Below are 16,944 nucleotides of genomic sequence, written 5' to 3' on the forward strand. Positions count from 1 at the left end.
GATGTAGAACATGAGCTTGCTGTGTGCAATTGTAGGATGCTTAATTTTCCCATGCTTGTTGATGAATAAGATACAGGGCTTTTCAGGCTCTTTTTGGGATGCTTTGACTGAGCTTGATTTTTTTTTCACTATTATTTGTGTGTCATTTTTGATGGAATCATAGCACTTAGCTACCATAACAGTACCCCTGAACTTCATTAGTGACTCTAACTCTACCCAAATAACATACTTATGCTCTCATGATAGCATTCCTTACATTGATATAGTTAGGCATTGATCGTGAATAGTCTGGCCTGTGCTGTCTTATAAAATTCCATCAACTGTTTGTTGCCTTGTAGATGCGGAGCACTGCTTTCTCTGTCCCAGTAGGCTGGTCTGCTGGCAGCTGTAAAGCTGGACTTTTGCCTGTGTTTTCTAAAGAAATTCTCAAAAGCATAAATGAAAATTTAATAGTTAGGGAAGGACAACAATAATTCAAAGGCATTTTTTCTGTTTGGTTTGTTTCTTATGTCCTTGTGTCAGCCATTCTATTACATGGATTGATTTCTTTTTTCTCTCCTTTAGAAACCATGTCCAGAGTTCAGTGCTTCTTTCCTGTCCAGAATCACGTTCTGGTGGATCACTGGGTAAGACTCACATGATACATAAAGCAACAGTTAAAGTTAGACGGCATTTCAGGATCCTGCATTCTGAGTTAAATGAGCAATAATCATGCAATACTAACTTTGTTTTGGTTGGTAGTTTTGTAAACAGATTAAATTGATAATGAAAATAAAATAATTGGTCTTTTTTTACTTCCTAATCAAGGGTCTTTGATTTGAATGTTGCTTAATAAATGTTTTTATTGTTTGTCAAAACAATCAGATTTTTTTTATTTGGGAAATATAAAAAGGTAGAAATTATCTGCTGTGTTTAGAAATTAGGGCATTCAGAATTGATAGCTCTTTGTCCAATCCATTCTTTTTTTGTTAGCTGTATGACTTGATTGCATCACATGTTCTTATGTGTTTAAACATAGAAACATGGAAATATATTAGTGTATATTTGTGGTTGGTGCTTGGCCAGAGTTTAAATAGAAAGCTAGATGAAAGGAATGGCTTTATAAAATTAAAGGCTAATAAAGATTTTGCAACTTAGTAGGCATGGGAATGTTAGTCACCTGGCTGATTTTCAAATGAGATCACTTTATCCTTTCTTTTATTCTCCTGAAATTTGAATTCAGTGGCATATCTTGGATCCTTAGATCTTTTGGTTTCTAATTCTCACAGTAAACGACAGGAGGATATCCATTGCTAAACACCATTTTAGTGTCTGAACTTGTGTTGCTACAGGTACTAATTCTTGCATGAATTTTCATGAAGAGCTGGTTTTGTTTTGGGGCTGGATGTCACTCACTGTCTTATAGCATGTATATCTCTAGTATTCTCAAATACATTATGCTAATTCTTTCTAATACAGGTTGATGATTCAGGGTTATCGGAGACCTTTGGAAGCTAAGGATTTGTGGTCATTAAATAAAGAGGACACATCAGAAGAGATAGTGCCAGGTTTGGCTAGAAACTGGGCAAAAGAGTGGGCAAAGACCAAGAGGTAAGTTAGCTATCCTATCAGTGATAAAATTTTCACTAACAAATGAAAATTGATTAGTCAAGAACCATTTTGTTGAAATATTTATGGATTTTGTGTGTGTTCTAAAATGCTGAAAAGGAGGAAATAACTGTGTGGAAGTACATGCTGGAGAATACTGGGGAAGATGCAGCTGAATGCGCTTTGATCCCACCAGCATGGTTTCTCTGTATTGCTCTGATGGAGGCACCTCTGGGAGCTTGGAACAGGGCAATGTTGTAAGGGGTGTGGTGGTCTTACTTGGCTAGTGGCTCCTCTGAGATGCAGAAGTTCAAAAGCTCAAGTTATTCAAGTGCTAGCTCTGGATTTGTCCTTAACTGCATATAGAATAGGAACAAAATGGTGATGGTGGTGTTTTTTTTGTTTGTTTGTTTGTTTTTGTTTTGATGAGTTGCATCAAGTTTTGCTTAGTCTTTCATGATCCAAAGGCAATTACTGTAATTTTTCTTGTGTAGGAGTTCTCCTCCATACATACCCTGCTCCTTAGGAGGGAATATTTTCACACAATCGAACTTTAGCCATGCAATTTAGGAGCTTGGGCTCCCTCTATAGTTAGTGGAGTTCTCTGGAGGGTGGTTCAGGATGTAGAAGTGAGAAGCTTATTTCTTTCCTTTCCCTATATAGGGAGCCTGAACACCTAAGCAAGATGGCTAAAATTAGAAAGACTGCATGCCTGCAGTTTCTGTTCTTTTTTCATCATCTTTTACTGCACCTAAATAGAAGCATCTTTTCATTGAAGGAGGAGTGCTTGCTTTCTTGCAGTGTATTTTTACGTACAGCTTGTCCTCAGAAGTTCGGAAGTATGTAGCTTGATGGAAGCCAGCTGCATGAAATAGATGTGTTCAGCTCATTGGGGATGACTGGGCATAAATCTGACTGCAAACTTTTAACTCCTGTAGTACAGTGAGGCTTCAATTTTGATGAAGGTTCAGCATACTGAATTTTAGAATAATAACATCCTTTTTTATTTGAGTTTAACACAGATTACAACCCTATTCCTCATTCCCCTGGACTGCTATAGGAGAGATTCACAGTAAAACTCAGTTAAACTATAAAGAATTGCGGTGAACAGCTATCTGTGTTCCTGGGACACTTGCTGTTTCTAAAAGAATGATGTAAGACAGGCCATTGAGTTGACTGATATCAGAAATTGTTATCAGCATAGTTGAAGTAAACGTCTGATGGTATACTGCGCATTTTTCCATTTGGTTTTATGCTTGAGTAAAGGCTACCTTGTATACCTTAAATATATTTTAACTCTTATTTCAGGCAACCATTAAACATATTATACTCATCCAAAAAGCAGCAAAAAAGTGACTCAAATGGTGATGTGACAGAAGAGGCTGAAGCTTTGATTATAAAACCATCTCAGAAGAACTACGAGGCATCTTTATTCAAGGTGTTATATAAAACTTTTGGACCATATTTTCTCATGAGTTTCCTGTTTAAAGCAGCACATGATCTCTTGATGTTTACAGGCCCAGAAATTTTGAAGTAAGATCTATTTACGTTATTATTAAATTAAAAATATGTGGACAGATTTTTAAGTATGCTTAAGTCATGCTTTTAAGTATACCAGTCACCATGTGCTTTGCTTCTAGCTAGATCAATGGAGTATAGCTATCATGCAAGTTTTCATGCATGCAGATGACTTTGGCCCGTTGGTTTTAAAATTATAACATCATACGCTAAATTTTTGACATCATAGCTTCCTTTCCGATACTAGGAAGGCCACGCAAGAGCATACTCAGCAATATCAGGACAATTAGTGTATACTTGTAACCTGTGATGATCATGGGACTACTCAGAAATCTAAAGGTTTATATAACCACAAGTCACAGTATGTGAAGCAGCACTGAGCTAAGGCAGTAAGAGAGATTGTATACTTTAAGGTGAGAAGTAGTAAAACAACTAGAAGTAGCTGCATTTGAGTTGGAGGAAATGCAAGAATTTTCAGTATAGCTCCAAGAGAATGCTGTGCATATAAGGCATGTGATATTTTTGTTTTAAAGTACTACATTGTTAGCAGGAGGGGGTGAAGTGTCCTACTATAAAATGATGTCCAGTTTCTAAGGTAGCTTAATTGTTTTATTTAAGTCTGGCATTTTGGGTGCTTGCATGACCCATGAAATGTTTAGAATAATCAAAGTTTGTAACCGCAAAATTTCCTTTTGATTTCATTACATAGCAAGATTGCTAATTCCTCTCTCCACAGATTGCTAATCAACTTTGTAAATGACAAACATGCCCCAGACTGGCAGGGCTACTTTTATACCGGGTTGCTGTTTGTCTGTGCCTGTCTTCAGACACTGATTCTTCACCAGTATTTTCATATTTGCTTTGTAACTGGAATGAGACTCAAAACAGCTATTGTTGGTGTAATTTATCGAAAGGTAAGTGGTTCTTCTAAATATATGATGATGCCACTCAGCAGCTGTGAGAACACGCTGCTTAGATCTGACTAATTAAAGTTGTTAGGAATCAGCCCAGCAGTCTCTTAACTCTTAATAGAAATAAGAGAGTATCTGATTTATAAATAAAAAGCTTTGAGATGAAAACATTTTCAGAATTACTGGTTTCTGGCAACTCTTCCTTCCCACGGGTAAACAAGAAACCTTTTCTCATTTAGACAGCAGGTGAAACTACTTAAATTTGTGCAAAAATTAAGATGTATCTACATTTACAGCTTACTTAGTGACTTAATGGGCAGTACCGCCTTTTCCTGGAGTAATCTGGAACATTTTAGAAAGTTTAGGATTATTTGCTGTATGTGAGAAAAATATGTGACAAGAAGCGAAGATTCTACTTTTTACACTTAAAAGAGAAAAGCAACCCTATACCCCCACAAGCAATAAAAACACCAACCAACCCTATTTGCAAATACCTGTTGCTATTTTTAATTTAACCCGAGTGCTTCTTCCATCAACGCACCTTACACTTTTTTTAAGATGTGCAGGGTAAACAGAACATGAAGCATGAAAAGGATGCTTAAAGATGAAGCTTGGTAAAGCAATTTCAATTCCGTGGAGAAAAAGGAAATGAGTAAGTCTTTTTTCATGTTGTTTTCTTTTTTTTTTTTTTTTTTAAATCCACCTAGGCACTCGTTATCACAAATTCTGCCAGGAAGACTTCTACTGTGGGTGAAATTGTAAATCTAATGTCTGTGGATGCTCAGAGATTCATGGACTTGGCTACCTATATAAATATGATTTGGTCTGCACCCCTCCAGGTGATACTAGCACTGTACTTACTGTGGCGGGTGAGTATTGTATGTGTTGTATGCTGTTTTGAATTTGGTAATGTGCTGTTTCTTATCGTCATGACTTCAGAGAGCTGTTCAGACCACTGGAGTGTTTACAGCAGCATGGATCAAATGCTGTTCAGAATTCTTTCAGAGCTACTTTTTTTCAGTTACCAAGAAGGAAGGCTTTGGATTTGTATAACCTAGTGTATGTGGGTAGGATGCAGAAGGGAGCTATTAATTTTGGAGGGACTGCAACACCTACAGTATCTCATTTATCATGTGATTTAAAGAAAAGTGGTCCTGGCTCTACACTCAGAGTCACCGTATGAGAAGCATGTTTCTAGTCCAGTCACCAGGCTGTCTCTTGCCATTTCTTACTGTCAGTCAGAAGGGTAATGAAATTGATCAAGAAGTTGGTCGTTATCTGCATGGTTCTCTTTGTCAGAACAAAAGACAAATGTTAAAATCTCCCTTGAGCGAAATATACTTCTGTATTCAAGCTACTGATGTATGTCTAAGTTTCAAAAATGAAAGCATGTAAACATAAGTTTAAGTCCATATTGGATCATCATCTTCTTCCCCTAAGCTGCTCTTGAAAAGGGAAGAAGATGCTGAAAAGATATTTCAGAATGCTTTTCTGCACCACATGCAGTGGTTTGACCCTGGATCTTAAAAAATGGTTTTGAATAAATGTTTACAGTTGTGTATTTTTCTCTTCAGAATTTAGGTCCTTCTGTACTGGCAGGTGTGGCTGTTATGATCCTTCTGGTTCCCATAAATGCTGTGATGGCAATGAAGACCAAAACCTATCAGGTAAGAAGCTCTATGTATGTGACAGGGCTTTTAAGAAATGTGCACTGTTCTGTGACTTGTTTCTGAGTAGTGCCCCCTACCTATTTACAGCTTAATAAAGAGAAAGGATAGAAGAGTCAGAAACAATGTGTATGCAAAATAAATGCAAATTAATGTATTTTTCAGCCCTACATCTATAAGTAATCGTCAAAAAATTTTTCAGAAGTTAACAGCAAGGTTAGAAGATTAGCCAGCTTCAAGAAATGCCAGATGTTTAGATTGAAATTAGTTTTTAACTTGCTGCCTAAGAACTCAAGAGGAAACTTGTGCTACTGTTTGCCTAATGAACGTTAAAATGAGTGAAATATTTACATTTCTGGGATGGTGGTTGCAGTGTTGGTGTATCTTTTCTTGCTATTTCTTATTTCTTCCAGGTGGGATGAGGAGAAAGGAGTGTCAGTGGTTGGCTCTTCTTTGGTCATAGTAGATTTTAATTAGAGAGGGTCAGTTTGTTGCAGAGGGTGCATGTGGGCAAATCTAGGCTCAAACTCTTGTGTGTTCTATTGCAAAAACAACCTCCAACAGCTCTGTGCTTTCTGGTAAAAACTTCTCTACTAGCTAAGTTCAATACATTTCCCCTGACATTTGCTAATTTATTTGAATGAAACATTTTATCTCTAGATGTTAATCAGAATGTACCACAGAATTTGTTTCCTATGTGAGGTGGAGCAGGAATAGGTAGTCTGTCACAGCCATGCTGCCCCTGGTAACAGCTGTCTGAGATAGCTGTCCTGGTGCAGTCTGCTAACTGCTGGGTGCTGAGTCAGAACATCGTTTCAGCTTTGCTCAGCCCTTGTTAAAATACTTTCTTCAAAGGTTTCCCTCTTCCTAATGGTCTGTATTCTTTCTGCTGAATAGAAAGCTTTTTGCCTTAGTACACCATCAGGAAGTGATTGATAGTGTTGAAAATGAAGCAAAACCAGGTTTTGTGTAAGGTCAGATGTGAGCTGCAAATCACCGAAGCTTGGTTAGAGTGGCATATTTTTAACTGTGTGTTGTACTTAGAGGAACCTGAGCCCTGAGGTTCTCTGGTACAGAATTAATCACACTTAAACCAGTACCACAATTGTTTTGATCTTGGTTCAGGTTTTTAGTTGTATGAAGCATTCTTTTAATTGGTTTAAAATGTTGTGTTAATTCTGTGTATTTGTTCAGATAGTATTTCAGATTTCCTGCTTGGGAATCTAGTAAGCTTTTGATGCTTATGAGGTAAATTTTGCCATTGCAAAATAAAAGCTGGGAACTCTGTGGATCTGCCAAGTATTGTGCTCTGCTAATTATTTATTGCAATGTTGTTTTTAGAAGGCGCAGATGAAGAGCAAAGACAACAGAATTAAGCTGATGAATGAAATTCTCAACGGGATTAAAGTTCTGAAACTTTATGCTTGGGAATTAGCCTTCAGAGAGAAGGTATTAGAGATCAGGCAGAAAGAGCTCAAAGTCCTAAAAAAATCTGCTTACCTTGCTGCGATGGCTACCTTCACTTGGGTTTGTGCTCCTTTTTTGGTAAGTGAAACAAATCTGCAGGTCTGTTCTCCTGTTTGGGATCATGCTTTCCAAAGCAGTACTTGAGAACTTGTTCTTGTTTTGTTTTGTAATGAATGGAAAAGTAGGAAAACTTCCACAGCACTCTATGAAAAGGCTCTTCTGTTTTCTTTGGATATTAGTGAGATCCATGTTGAATGTATCTTAAGAGTTAATGACTGAATTATTTAAAAATAAAAACTATTTTTTCCCTGCTCCTTCTATCTTCGCTGGTATTCTCGAGGGACCTAGGATTAAAAGCACTGTCAGATTAAGAAGAAATTACTGAAGTGCACAGTGCCATACTGGTGGTAGCTGTGCTCAACAACAAAGAAAAAGTTCCCTTGTTTCAGTATGTTTCTGAAAGCAGCAGATCCTTGGATAAGAGTTCTAGATCTAATGGAACATTGCATGCCAAATGTGCCTCTGGCCTGGGTTCTCCCCACATCTATTTAGGAACAATGTGGAGAGGTAAAGCCATTGCATAGCCTGCTATTGCTTTAAATTCCTATTTTAAAAAAAAATATTCTTGATATGTGAAACATCTCCACTGTGTTTGTGGCTAGCTTACATTCAAACTAATAAAAGAGAGAGAAGGGTGAGATCACATCAAAGTTGCTTCAGACCCTATTAGAACAATGGGCCAGGGCTCTTGTACGCAGAAGCAAATAGAGGCCATGACTACATTAGGATAAAATATGTGCTGCTCCAGTTGAAGGTGTTTAAGCGTACTTTCCAGTCTCAGATTCCTTCCCTGCAAATATTATGTAGTGTTTACATTATGTTCTGGGCATGATGAAAGGCAGAAGAAGCAGTGCCCTGGATAGAAAATATCAGCAGCATTCTTAAGCGAATGCTTTTCTAAAAGAAGTCTGAGATGGTTTTAATATAAATACATTATTAAATGAAGTTTCTAAATAAAACCATGCATGTGGACTCCTTAATGCTGTTATTCAGAGTCTGAGATGAGTTCCCCTAATGAGTAGCCCTGTTTCAGTGCACATTGTGTATGTTGTGAAGGTCCTGAACCTTAGAGGGTTTGCCACTGGGATAGAATCAGTACAGACCAAAGTACAAGACTGCTGTTTTGCTGTTTAACATGCAGTTTTCCAGATTTTTATTCTCCAGTAAATATTCCTCTAAGCTTCTGATTAAAGAATTATGCAGGTGTCTATTTGAAAGCACTTTTGATGTGCGTGATATTTTCTTCTACTCCTTCTCCTGTTTCAATGGCAGAATGCATTGTTTAGTAATGGTGTCAGGGAGCTATTCGCTGTGCAGTACCTCCAGGTGCTGCTGTCTGTACTGATAAGGGTGTATTTCAGACTAATTGTTGGTAACACAAGAGTGCAGGCATGCTGCTTCTGAAGTTATTCTTTGGAGCCTGTCTTGTTTTTGATCTCTCTGGGAGGGCTTTCTCCCTGGGATATGTGTGTCCGAACTAAGGATTGTACAAACAAGCTACTGTACCAGACACAGCTGAGTCAGCCGCCCTGAGAAGAACAATACATGGCTTCACAGCAGTTAGATTTTAAACATAAATACAAATGTCTTAAGTGGATGCTGTGCTTAGAGGAGACTCCTCTGGAGGCATTTGAGCTAATGGCCTCAAGTCTTGAGGGAGAGGGTCACCAGTAGTTAGACAACCATGTTTTCTTGCCTTGTTTTCTTCTTCTGTCAATGTGTGTGAAAGAGTTATTATCTACTGAAGTATGAGTGTTCTTACCATGGAAGAAACGGCTGTGAAGGGAATTGACCTGCAAGTGAAAATTCTGTGAGATAGGGAGGTGTTGTGCTGTTTTTATTTGGCTTAACTTAGTTTACTTTAGTTTTATTGCAACTTAAACAACATACTTTTAAAGAATGTAAATAACTGTATAAAATTATTTTTATACCTTATGATTGATGATAGCAGTGGTTCAATGTCATTTTTTTGTTCAGCAGGGATCTTAAACTTTTCTGTTGTGAACTGTCTGGGTACTGTAAGGCTTACCCTTTATAATGCAGTAATATTTAAAGTTTCTTAGAATATCTGTCCAGGATAAAGAGGGCTGTACTTTGCAATCTAGGGTTGTGGTAGTCCCTACAAAATATAAAATGAGCTAGCAATGGGTTATTTTTCAGTATACAGGTGTGATCGGTCCTAGTGTCTGGTACAAAGGGGAGTGACTTCTTTCTGAATTAAATGAAACAAAGGCTAGCAATAGTTCCTTTCCTTCCCTTCTGCAGGGTGACCACAAGCACTAGGTCATTTGTGACTTCACCTTTGCTGTGTGAAGAAAGTGAAGGCTTGGCACCTTCTCAGAAGTTTTCCAAGAGGCACCATCAACTTCTTTTACAACAATACATTAAAATCAAATGTTTGTTTTGCAAAAAGCGTTACCAGGAACAAGAAATTTATCAGAGCATTGCTCTTTCCTTGATTTACAGATCTCTGATTCTGGTTGTCACTGTATGTTTCTTGAGTTAGTGGCTTTAAAAAAAAGTAACCCTTGCTGTAACCATTACACTTTGTGTTTCAGGTTGCCTTGTCCACGTTTGCTGTGTATGTCAAAATAGACAAGAACAACGTCTTGGATGCTCAGAAGGCATTTGTATCCCTAGCTTTATTCAACATCCTCAGGTTTCCACTGAACATGCTTCCTATGGTTATCAGCAGCATAGTAGAAGTAAGATTTCAGTTGTTAACAAGTTTTTCTGTGCAGAAATAGTCATTGGATGGAAAGATTACGTTTCTGTGCTTAGAGAAAGTCCTCTGGTGAAAATCAGTAACCACAGTAAAGGAGCTTTGCATTTCTTGTGTAGTGAATGCTATAAAAGCAAAATTCTCAATCTGAGGTACAGTAATAGCGAGTGTTCCTGATATCAGTCATATTTCTTGTGGTCTGGGAAATGCAAGCTTACTGCCTGTCCAAGAAACAATACAGTGGTTTTAAGGAGGGATGTGTAAAAATGATTAAATATATACATGGTGTAAAACACCACTCTTAACTATAATGAACAGAATATAAGAGAGTTTTGCATCTCTTTTCCATGTAGGCCAGTGTGTCCTTGAAGCGCCTTAGGGTGTTTCTGTCACATGAAGAGTTAGATCCAGACAGCATAATCAGGCGTCCCACCACAGATGGTGAGTTTCAGTACTGTTGGAAAAATTTGAAGATTTTGGGTGGTTCTGCAGTATTTCTTCTGCTTTTCTGTAACAAATGTACTGCATCTTGCTGGATTTCACTGATTTCAGCCAGAAAGCAAAATGGGGGGGGGGGGGCTGTAAAATTGAATAAATGACTTGTTGGACAGTTTCAAATATACCCATTTGAAAGTTAAGGGGATGAGAATTAACGCTGTCCCCAAACCCACTATTCTTGAGATAAAGCAATTGTATGCCACTTCAGCACCTTTGAAGGAGAAAAGGTAAGTTCCAGTTCTGGCAAATGCCTCCACTTTATTTTGTGCAGAGAGCATTACTCCGAGCTGTACTACATCTAGTACTGCTGCTGTGGTTATGTAGGGCTGTTGGACAAAGATGAGTGTGAAGGCAGGCCTACTGAAAAGCCAACACCCTTTTGTCTTGCAAGACAAACATTGATTTAACGATGTCAGTCACTTCTAAACGTTTTTTTTCCTTCCTTATTACAAAGATAGTGAAATCCCCAGTCCTTCCTCTCGTGGTTAGCTGAACTATGACTTCAGACGCTTGGTTTTCCTGTAAGCAGTCATCTGATGTATTTTTTTCTCATCTTCCTTCTGGGAATATCTCGTCCCCTTTCTCAGGTGATAACCAGTACTATACCTCACTCACAAATCTTTAGATAGGGTTTAATGGATTTTTAAAATAAATTCTATCCATGATGGGTTGTACTTGTATTGACTCAAACTTATGTCTAGCATAAGTATTTCTTGCCTTCTGGACTTGCTCTAAGTGGGGAAAAAAAAATTGCCCAGAGAGGCAGTGGATGAACACTCCCTGGAAGTGTTCAAGGCCAGGCTGGATGGGACTTTGAACAACCTGATCTAGCAGAATGTATCCCTGTCCATTGGCAGGGTGGCTGGAACTAGATGATCTTTAAAAGTCTATTCGAACCTAAATTGTTCTAACTCCCTCAACACTGGTTTTGGTCAAAGTTATTTTATTTGGTAGTTTGACTTCTTTTCCCCTATATCGTGGTAATTCTGCTTTCTGCGTAGAAGCATCAGTTGAGCTGATCTTCCCCTTGAAGCACAAGTCAGGTTGAGGCTGCTTTGTTTTCGTGAACTGACTTTGAAGTACTGCAGCGGAGTTGCTAGGTAAAGGAGATGGCTGAATTAGTCAGGATCTTACAGCTGGCATTCATGTACTTCCTGGTTACTAAAGATGTGTAACTTCAGACTCTCTGCTGAGGGTAGACTTACCATTCTTACCATGCTTACTTTTCTGCTTTGACTGATAGAACACAAGCTTCTGGTAAGCAGCAGGTTATTGTTCTGCTACAAAGGTAGCTTTATACCTCTGCTTCTGTGTACTTAGATTTACTTCTGTGACATGATTCAGAGCGTACAGTTTAGTGGCTTGCTTTGACACTTGTGTAAATACACTTTTTCTGTTCATCAGCAGAAGGAAGTATTATTGTAAAGAATGCAACATTTAGCTGGTCCAGAAATGATCCTCCTTCACTGAATAGGTAAGAATTGGTACTCTTTGTTTTACTCTGTATTTGTGCTGAATCATAGGCTATCTGTATTTAAATTAGAAAGTCTATATGCAGAAGAGTTTTTTTCCTTAAAGGAACAGGAAAACAAATAACATTTATATTTAACGTTATATATGTGTGTTTTTATATGTATATAATATACTGTATTTTATGCAGGGACTTCATGAACTAGAGGAGTTTGCAGTGTTGAGTTTGAAATGCAAAGGGTGGTAGCAAGAGGTATAGTGGGAGGAGAGAAAGCTTTAGAGATTTCAAGCTCTTGCTAGAGGCTGCAGATGGGATGAGCTCCATCTAGAGGATGCAATTAGCTTGTCCCCTCTTAATTATCCCTAGTCCCTTACATCTGCACTATGTCCTCAGAGCCTACCTTTAAAAATCCTGTCCTCTCTGAACTGTAGCAATCCTTGATTCCTTTGCTGGAGAAAACCAGTGAAGAACATTGTACATAGTGTGACTACCAAAGTAACAGAGGTGATAGAGCTACCAGCCCTGTCTTCCCAGTGTTCCACCCACTTCTTTCATTTTGGCTGATCTCGGGTTTTAAATTGCATGTCCTTTCAGGCAAGGGTGCTATTTGGGGAACATCCATTTGTATTTACATTTCTGCTTACGGAAAATTTAAGAGAAATATTTGAAGTGACTATTTTTTTTTCTTGATGACTATCACATATCAAGATGCTATGTCCTAAGTATAAGAAGAGCTGTGTGAGTTCTGAAAGAAAGGTTTGCATTTTCAAGTAGTTTAAGTTCATGTGCTGTGTCAGCATTTGCAGTGGGTGTTTGCATTGCATCTGGCTTTATATGGGCTGTTCAATGATTGTTTAACTACTGGGGTGTGCCAGCAAGCAAGGCTGAATTATGTACACTTTAATTTCAGCATCAACTTCACTGTTCCTGAAGGCTCCCTGATAGCTGTTGTTGGCCAAGTTGGCTGTGGAAAGTCTTCATTGCTGTCTGCATTACTGGGGGAGATGGACAAAAAGGAAGGCCATGTGGTTGTTAAGGTGTGATGTCTGAATAATTGTTCTGCTACTTGTGGGTATTGCCAAAGGGATTCTGGACTTGCAAATGATGTGAAGAGGGGAAGAGAGCCTTTCAAAGGAATGCACTTATTGCCTGATTCCCTAGCAACTATGTTTATGCCTTATCCTACATTCTCTCAAGAGTTGATCCAACAGCCTCTAAATCTGGCAGTTTCAGATTTAGCCAAATATGTACAATGATAGAAGTCTCAAAGATGATTATTCTGTTGAGTTTCGCTGGCAGCCAGGTATGGGAGAGAGACTATTACACATACTCCAGCATGAGGAGGAGCGGTATTAATTCATATTTTCTTAGACATCAGAGAGTTGTTGGATAAGGTTACAAACATGGGTAGAGATGTTTTTTGAGAGCAAAACAAATAAATCTTACGTTAAAAAAAATGCACATTTGGTCATCTCCAAAATTGCTCTGGAAAAACTAAAGTGAGAAATGAATCACTGTTTATCAGTGCAGACAGAAGGCCAAACCATTCTTCAAAGCAAAATACTTTGCAGCAGCTGAGTCTCTTCCTCTGAAGTGACTTTTTGTATAAGAACATCTTTCCCTGCTTTCAGTAGAAATCTCTTGGCAGGGACGCCATTGTTAATCTCTTCTGCATTCCAGATTAAATTGTTTTACAGTGAACAGAATTTATAACTGTATGAAAGAACAAAGCCATAATAACTTCTGACATTCAATAATTGTGTGAATATTCTCTAAACAAATATTTCCTCTAAGGCTGTTAGAGAATCATGTTTTATTCGAAGTCTTTTATTTTCCACCAATGCACTTTGTTACGTTCACATGTAGAGGGGATTACAAAAATATGTTGGAGGAGGCACCACCCCAAGAGCACACACTTTGTCTGTGTGGCTCCATAACGACCACAGGCAATTTGTGAATTAATGAGGACTGCCAGCATCACAAAGCCCTGCTGTGCTTTGACTTCATGCAGGCTTTTAGTCTGAAGTACTGAATAAGGATTTTTTTTTTCCTTGCAGGGCTCAGTAGCCTATGTTCCTCAGCAAGCCTGGGTCCAAAATGCGACTCTGAAAGATAATATTATTTTTGGGAGAGAGATGAATGAGAGCCGGTACAAGCGTGTGATTGAGGCTTGTGCACTCCTGCCTGATATAGAGATTCTTCCTACGGGAGACAGAACAGAAATCGGAGAAAAGGTATTTAAGTACCTGCTCTACCACAACAGTGTTATTGCCTGTAGATAAGGCCTTGTGACTTCTGTCCTACTTTCTCTTAAAGTTGTGTTGAATTGAAAGCATTCAGAATAGAAATCCTCTAGAGTAACAGGAAAACTTGAACAGTCTGTTTTCTTTGTCTTTAATACTCCAAGGGGAGGAAACTTTTTCTTAATTAGAAAAGTAAAAGCATCTTACAATGCTTGTTTTTAAAAAGCTCTGAGTTGTCATGGTCATAGAGCATAAAAATATATGTAAGCAGGAAGAGAATAATCTTCTTAACACTTCAAGTGGGGCTTTTTGTTTGTTTTTGTTTGGTTTGTGTCGTCGTTTTAAATGAAGCAATACCCAAGGTGGCCCTTGGTTGTACAAGTGCGCAGTGTGGGATTTAGAAACTTGCTAAATGATTCAGTGCTCTGGTGTGCAAGCAGGACCAGGTGTCCCCTAAACACGTGGCCAGCAGCCTGTATGTGTATGTAACCTGCTTGGCATTCTGCTAAGCTGATGCTCTGCAGAGGATAGGAAGGGAAATGCAGGGACATGTGCTGTGCCTGCTGACTGGTTCTCCATGGGGTATAGCTGCCTACCGACAGCCCCAGGTCCAGAGTGAGGCAAGAGAACAGCTTTTATTTTCCTTACAGGAAACTTGGGTGGTCAGCAGGCCAACCAAATTGTAGGCTGCTCTTAGAGTGTGGGTGTTTTTTTTTTTTGTTTTTGGTAAGATCAGAGTCAGACCTGCAGAAATATGACCGAGAAGAAAAGTAGCCTCAGAATGTACAGAATTAGGTGTGTCTGGTCTAGGTTAATTCCTTGCAAGACTAGTAAACAATGCTTTTTTTTTTTTTTCCTAGTCCCTCATTGACAGCAATAACTTAGAGATGTGCTCCTTTCTAAGAGGGAATTTTAACTGTGATTGTTCATGCTACATTAGTAAATAGTTTGTGATACAGATCTGTTTCAGACAATGGTGAAATTTTTCTGATTTGCATAAATCTCCCATGACTTTTTTCTTTCAAAACTACAGTAAGGCATCTCTTTTTAGCTGTAAATAAAGGATCTTATTGTCTTGTTTCCCCAGGGTGTCAATTTGTCTGGAGGACAGAAACAGAGAGTCAGTCTTGCTCGGGCAGTTTACTGTAACGCAGATGTCTATTTATTTGATGATCCTCTATCAGCTGTTGATGCGCATGTTGGGAAACATATTTTTGAAAAAGTTATTGGACCAAAAGGAATCCTGAAAAATAAAGTACGTGATAATATAACACCTAGTCTCTGGGGAATGATTTGTTTTTCTTTGCTAAATTGAAATGATTCCAACTTTGTCAAGTTCAGTCTTCAGACTTTGGTTTTAAAAATCAGAAAAATTAAAAGATTCTCCTGACTTTTTTTTTTCTTTTTTAAGGACTTTTATTACAAAAATAGTGTTATTGTATAATATTGTTTGGTTTCTCTAATCAAAATTAAATGAAAGAGAAGTTCAAAGACAAGAGCAGTCATTTTTCTTAAAAATGCTCCATGTGAGTCCATAGTTATTACTGTATTGTGCCCAGCATTCAAGCTGCGAGGACAGAAGTTTAACCATTGTATTTACCAGTTTGAGATACTAGAATAACTTTTTTTTTTCTTTTACTATGTAGACACGGGTTTTGGTAACCCATGCAGTCAACTATCTGCCCCAAGTGGATACAATTCTGGTAATGAGTGATGGAAAAATCTCTGAGATGGGCTCTTACCAGGAGCTGCTGAAGCAAGATGGAGCTTTTGCGGAGTTTCTTCGTACGTACGCTAATGCTGAACAAAGCATGGAGAACAGCGGTAAGCTTGCAAATAGATCCTCTTTTGGATAAGCTGATAAGTGGCATGTAAAGGGAGTCATGGTAAAGGGAAAACACTGATTGTACTGGTCGTGGAAGGAAAGTTAAAGGAAGCTGCTATTTCTTGTGATAAACCTCTAGAAACCTATAGATTTAGATGTTTTTAGAGGGCATTGAAGGTTGCGAGGTGAATGCACATTCTTTCTTAAATGTGGAGCAGTTCTGTAGTGAAATTCATGTTGTAGCAAAATTAAGTGGTTGTGAGGTCAAGTAGGAGTCAGCAGGGGTTTATACACATTTCCTTCTGATTCTTTATACAGATAATTGCTTTGGGGATGGGGAAGAGGATGAAGCAGCTCAATTTTTTTTTTTTTTTGCTGACACCTCTTCCTTCTGCTTTTCAAACAGCTGTAAAGCTGTACTGGGGTAGGAATTTTTTTTTCCTCCTGCAGATAGATGTGGATTTTAATAGAGGAACTTAGCTGCCTTCAGCTTGTTCTCTTCAGTGGCTTGCCTGTTGTGGTTTTCTAATATCTTCCACATGTGAACGCGGAAGTGTGAAGGGTGTTTGCAAGGGTGCTTGTATAGTGCTGGCTGGGGTGTAGTTGTTGGTATGTGCTTGAAGCCAGTTTGCTAGCAAATACCTGTTGCTGGATGCTGAAGAGCAGGCTTTCCAGAAAGAGACTGAATCCACTTTTTACCTTCTCCTTCCTTTTGGAAAACCCTTGGTTCCTACCCATTCTCTAGAGGGGAAAGCAGTGGCAATTTTTAATTGTACTCCTCAAATGCCTGCCACAGGAGACAACAGAAGTGGTGCCAAATTGAGCTGCGAAGCACTGAAGAGGTGATGGATGGCTGCCTTCGGCAAGGAGCTGCTCTAGATCGTGGTGTAAAAGTGCACGGTGTGAGGGCTGTGATGGTCTGCTTTATTCTCTGAGGCTGTCCTCTTCTATCCAGGCTGGCAACAGAGACTGCAC

The 16,944-nt window shown here is 38.6% G+C and overlaps 1 protein-coding gene across 5 annotated transcripts in view; it reads left to right on the forward strand.

The window, feature by feature from the left end:
* The window catches only part of ABCC1 (ATP binding cassette subfamily C member 1 (ABCC1 blood group)), a 61,330-nt gene that overhangs the window by 22,719 nt on the left and 21,667 nt on the right, over positions 1 to 16,944 (forward strand). For 4 of the 5 annotated variants that reach the window (XM_068699132.1, XM_068699129.1, XM_068699131.1 and 1 more), the window contains 14 exons: positions 565 to 626; positions 1,459 to 1,590; positions 2,896 to 3,120; positions 3,842 to 4,019; positions 4,724 to 4,885; positions 5,591 to 5,683; positions 7,025 to 7,228; positions 9,769 to 9,915; positions 10,286 to 10,373; positions 11,835 to 11,904; positions 12,812 to 12,938; positions 13,959 to 14,135; positions 15,232 to 15,399; positions 15,791 to 15,968. In XM_068699132.1, coding sequence (XP_068555233.1) covers positions 565 to 626; positions 1,459 to 1,590; positions 2,896 to 3,120; positions 3,842 to 4,019; positions 4,724 to 4,885; positions 5,591 to 5,683; positions 7,025 to 7,228; positions 9,769 to 9,915; positions 10,286 to 10,373; positions 11,835 to 11,904; positions 12,812 to 12,938; positions 13,959 to 14,135; positions 15,232 to 15,399; positions 15,791 to 15,968 — 2,011 coding nt within the window. The remainder of the gene's footprint in view (positions 1 to 564; positions 627 to 1,458; positions 1,591 to 2,895; positions 3,121 to 3,841; positions 4,020 to 4,723; positions 4,886 to 5,590; positions 5,684 to 7,024; positions 7,229 to 9,768; positions 9,916 to 10,285; positions 10,374 to 11,834; positions 11,905 to 12,811; positions 12,939 to 13,958; positions 14,136 to 15,231; positions 15,400 to 15,790; positions 15,969 to 16,944) is intronic. The other variant, XM_068699130.1, reaches the window with a different exon arrangement.

Source organism: Anas acuta, chromosome 15 (assembly GCF_963932015.1).
Source record: "Anas acuta chromosome 15, bAnaAcu1.1, whole genome shotgun sequence".
In the NCBI taxonomy this organism is placed as follows: Eukaryota; Metazoa; Chordata; class Aves; order Anseriformes; family Anatidae; genus Anas; species Anas acuta.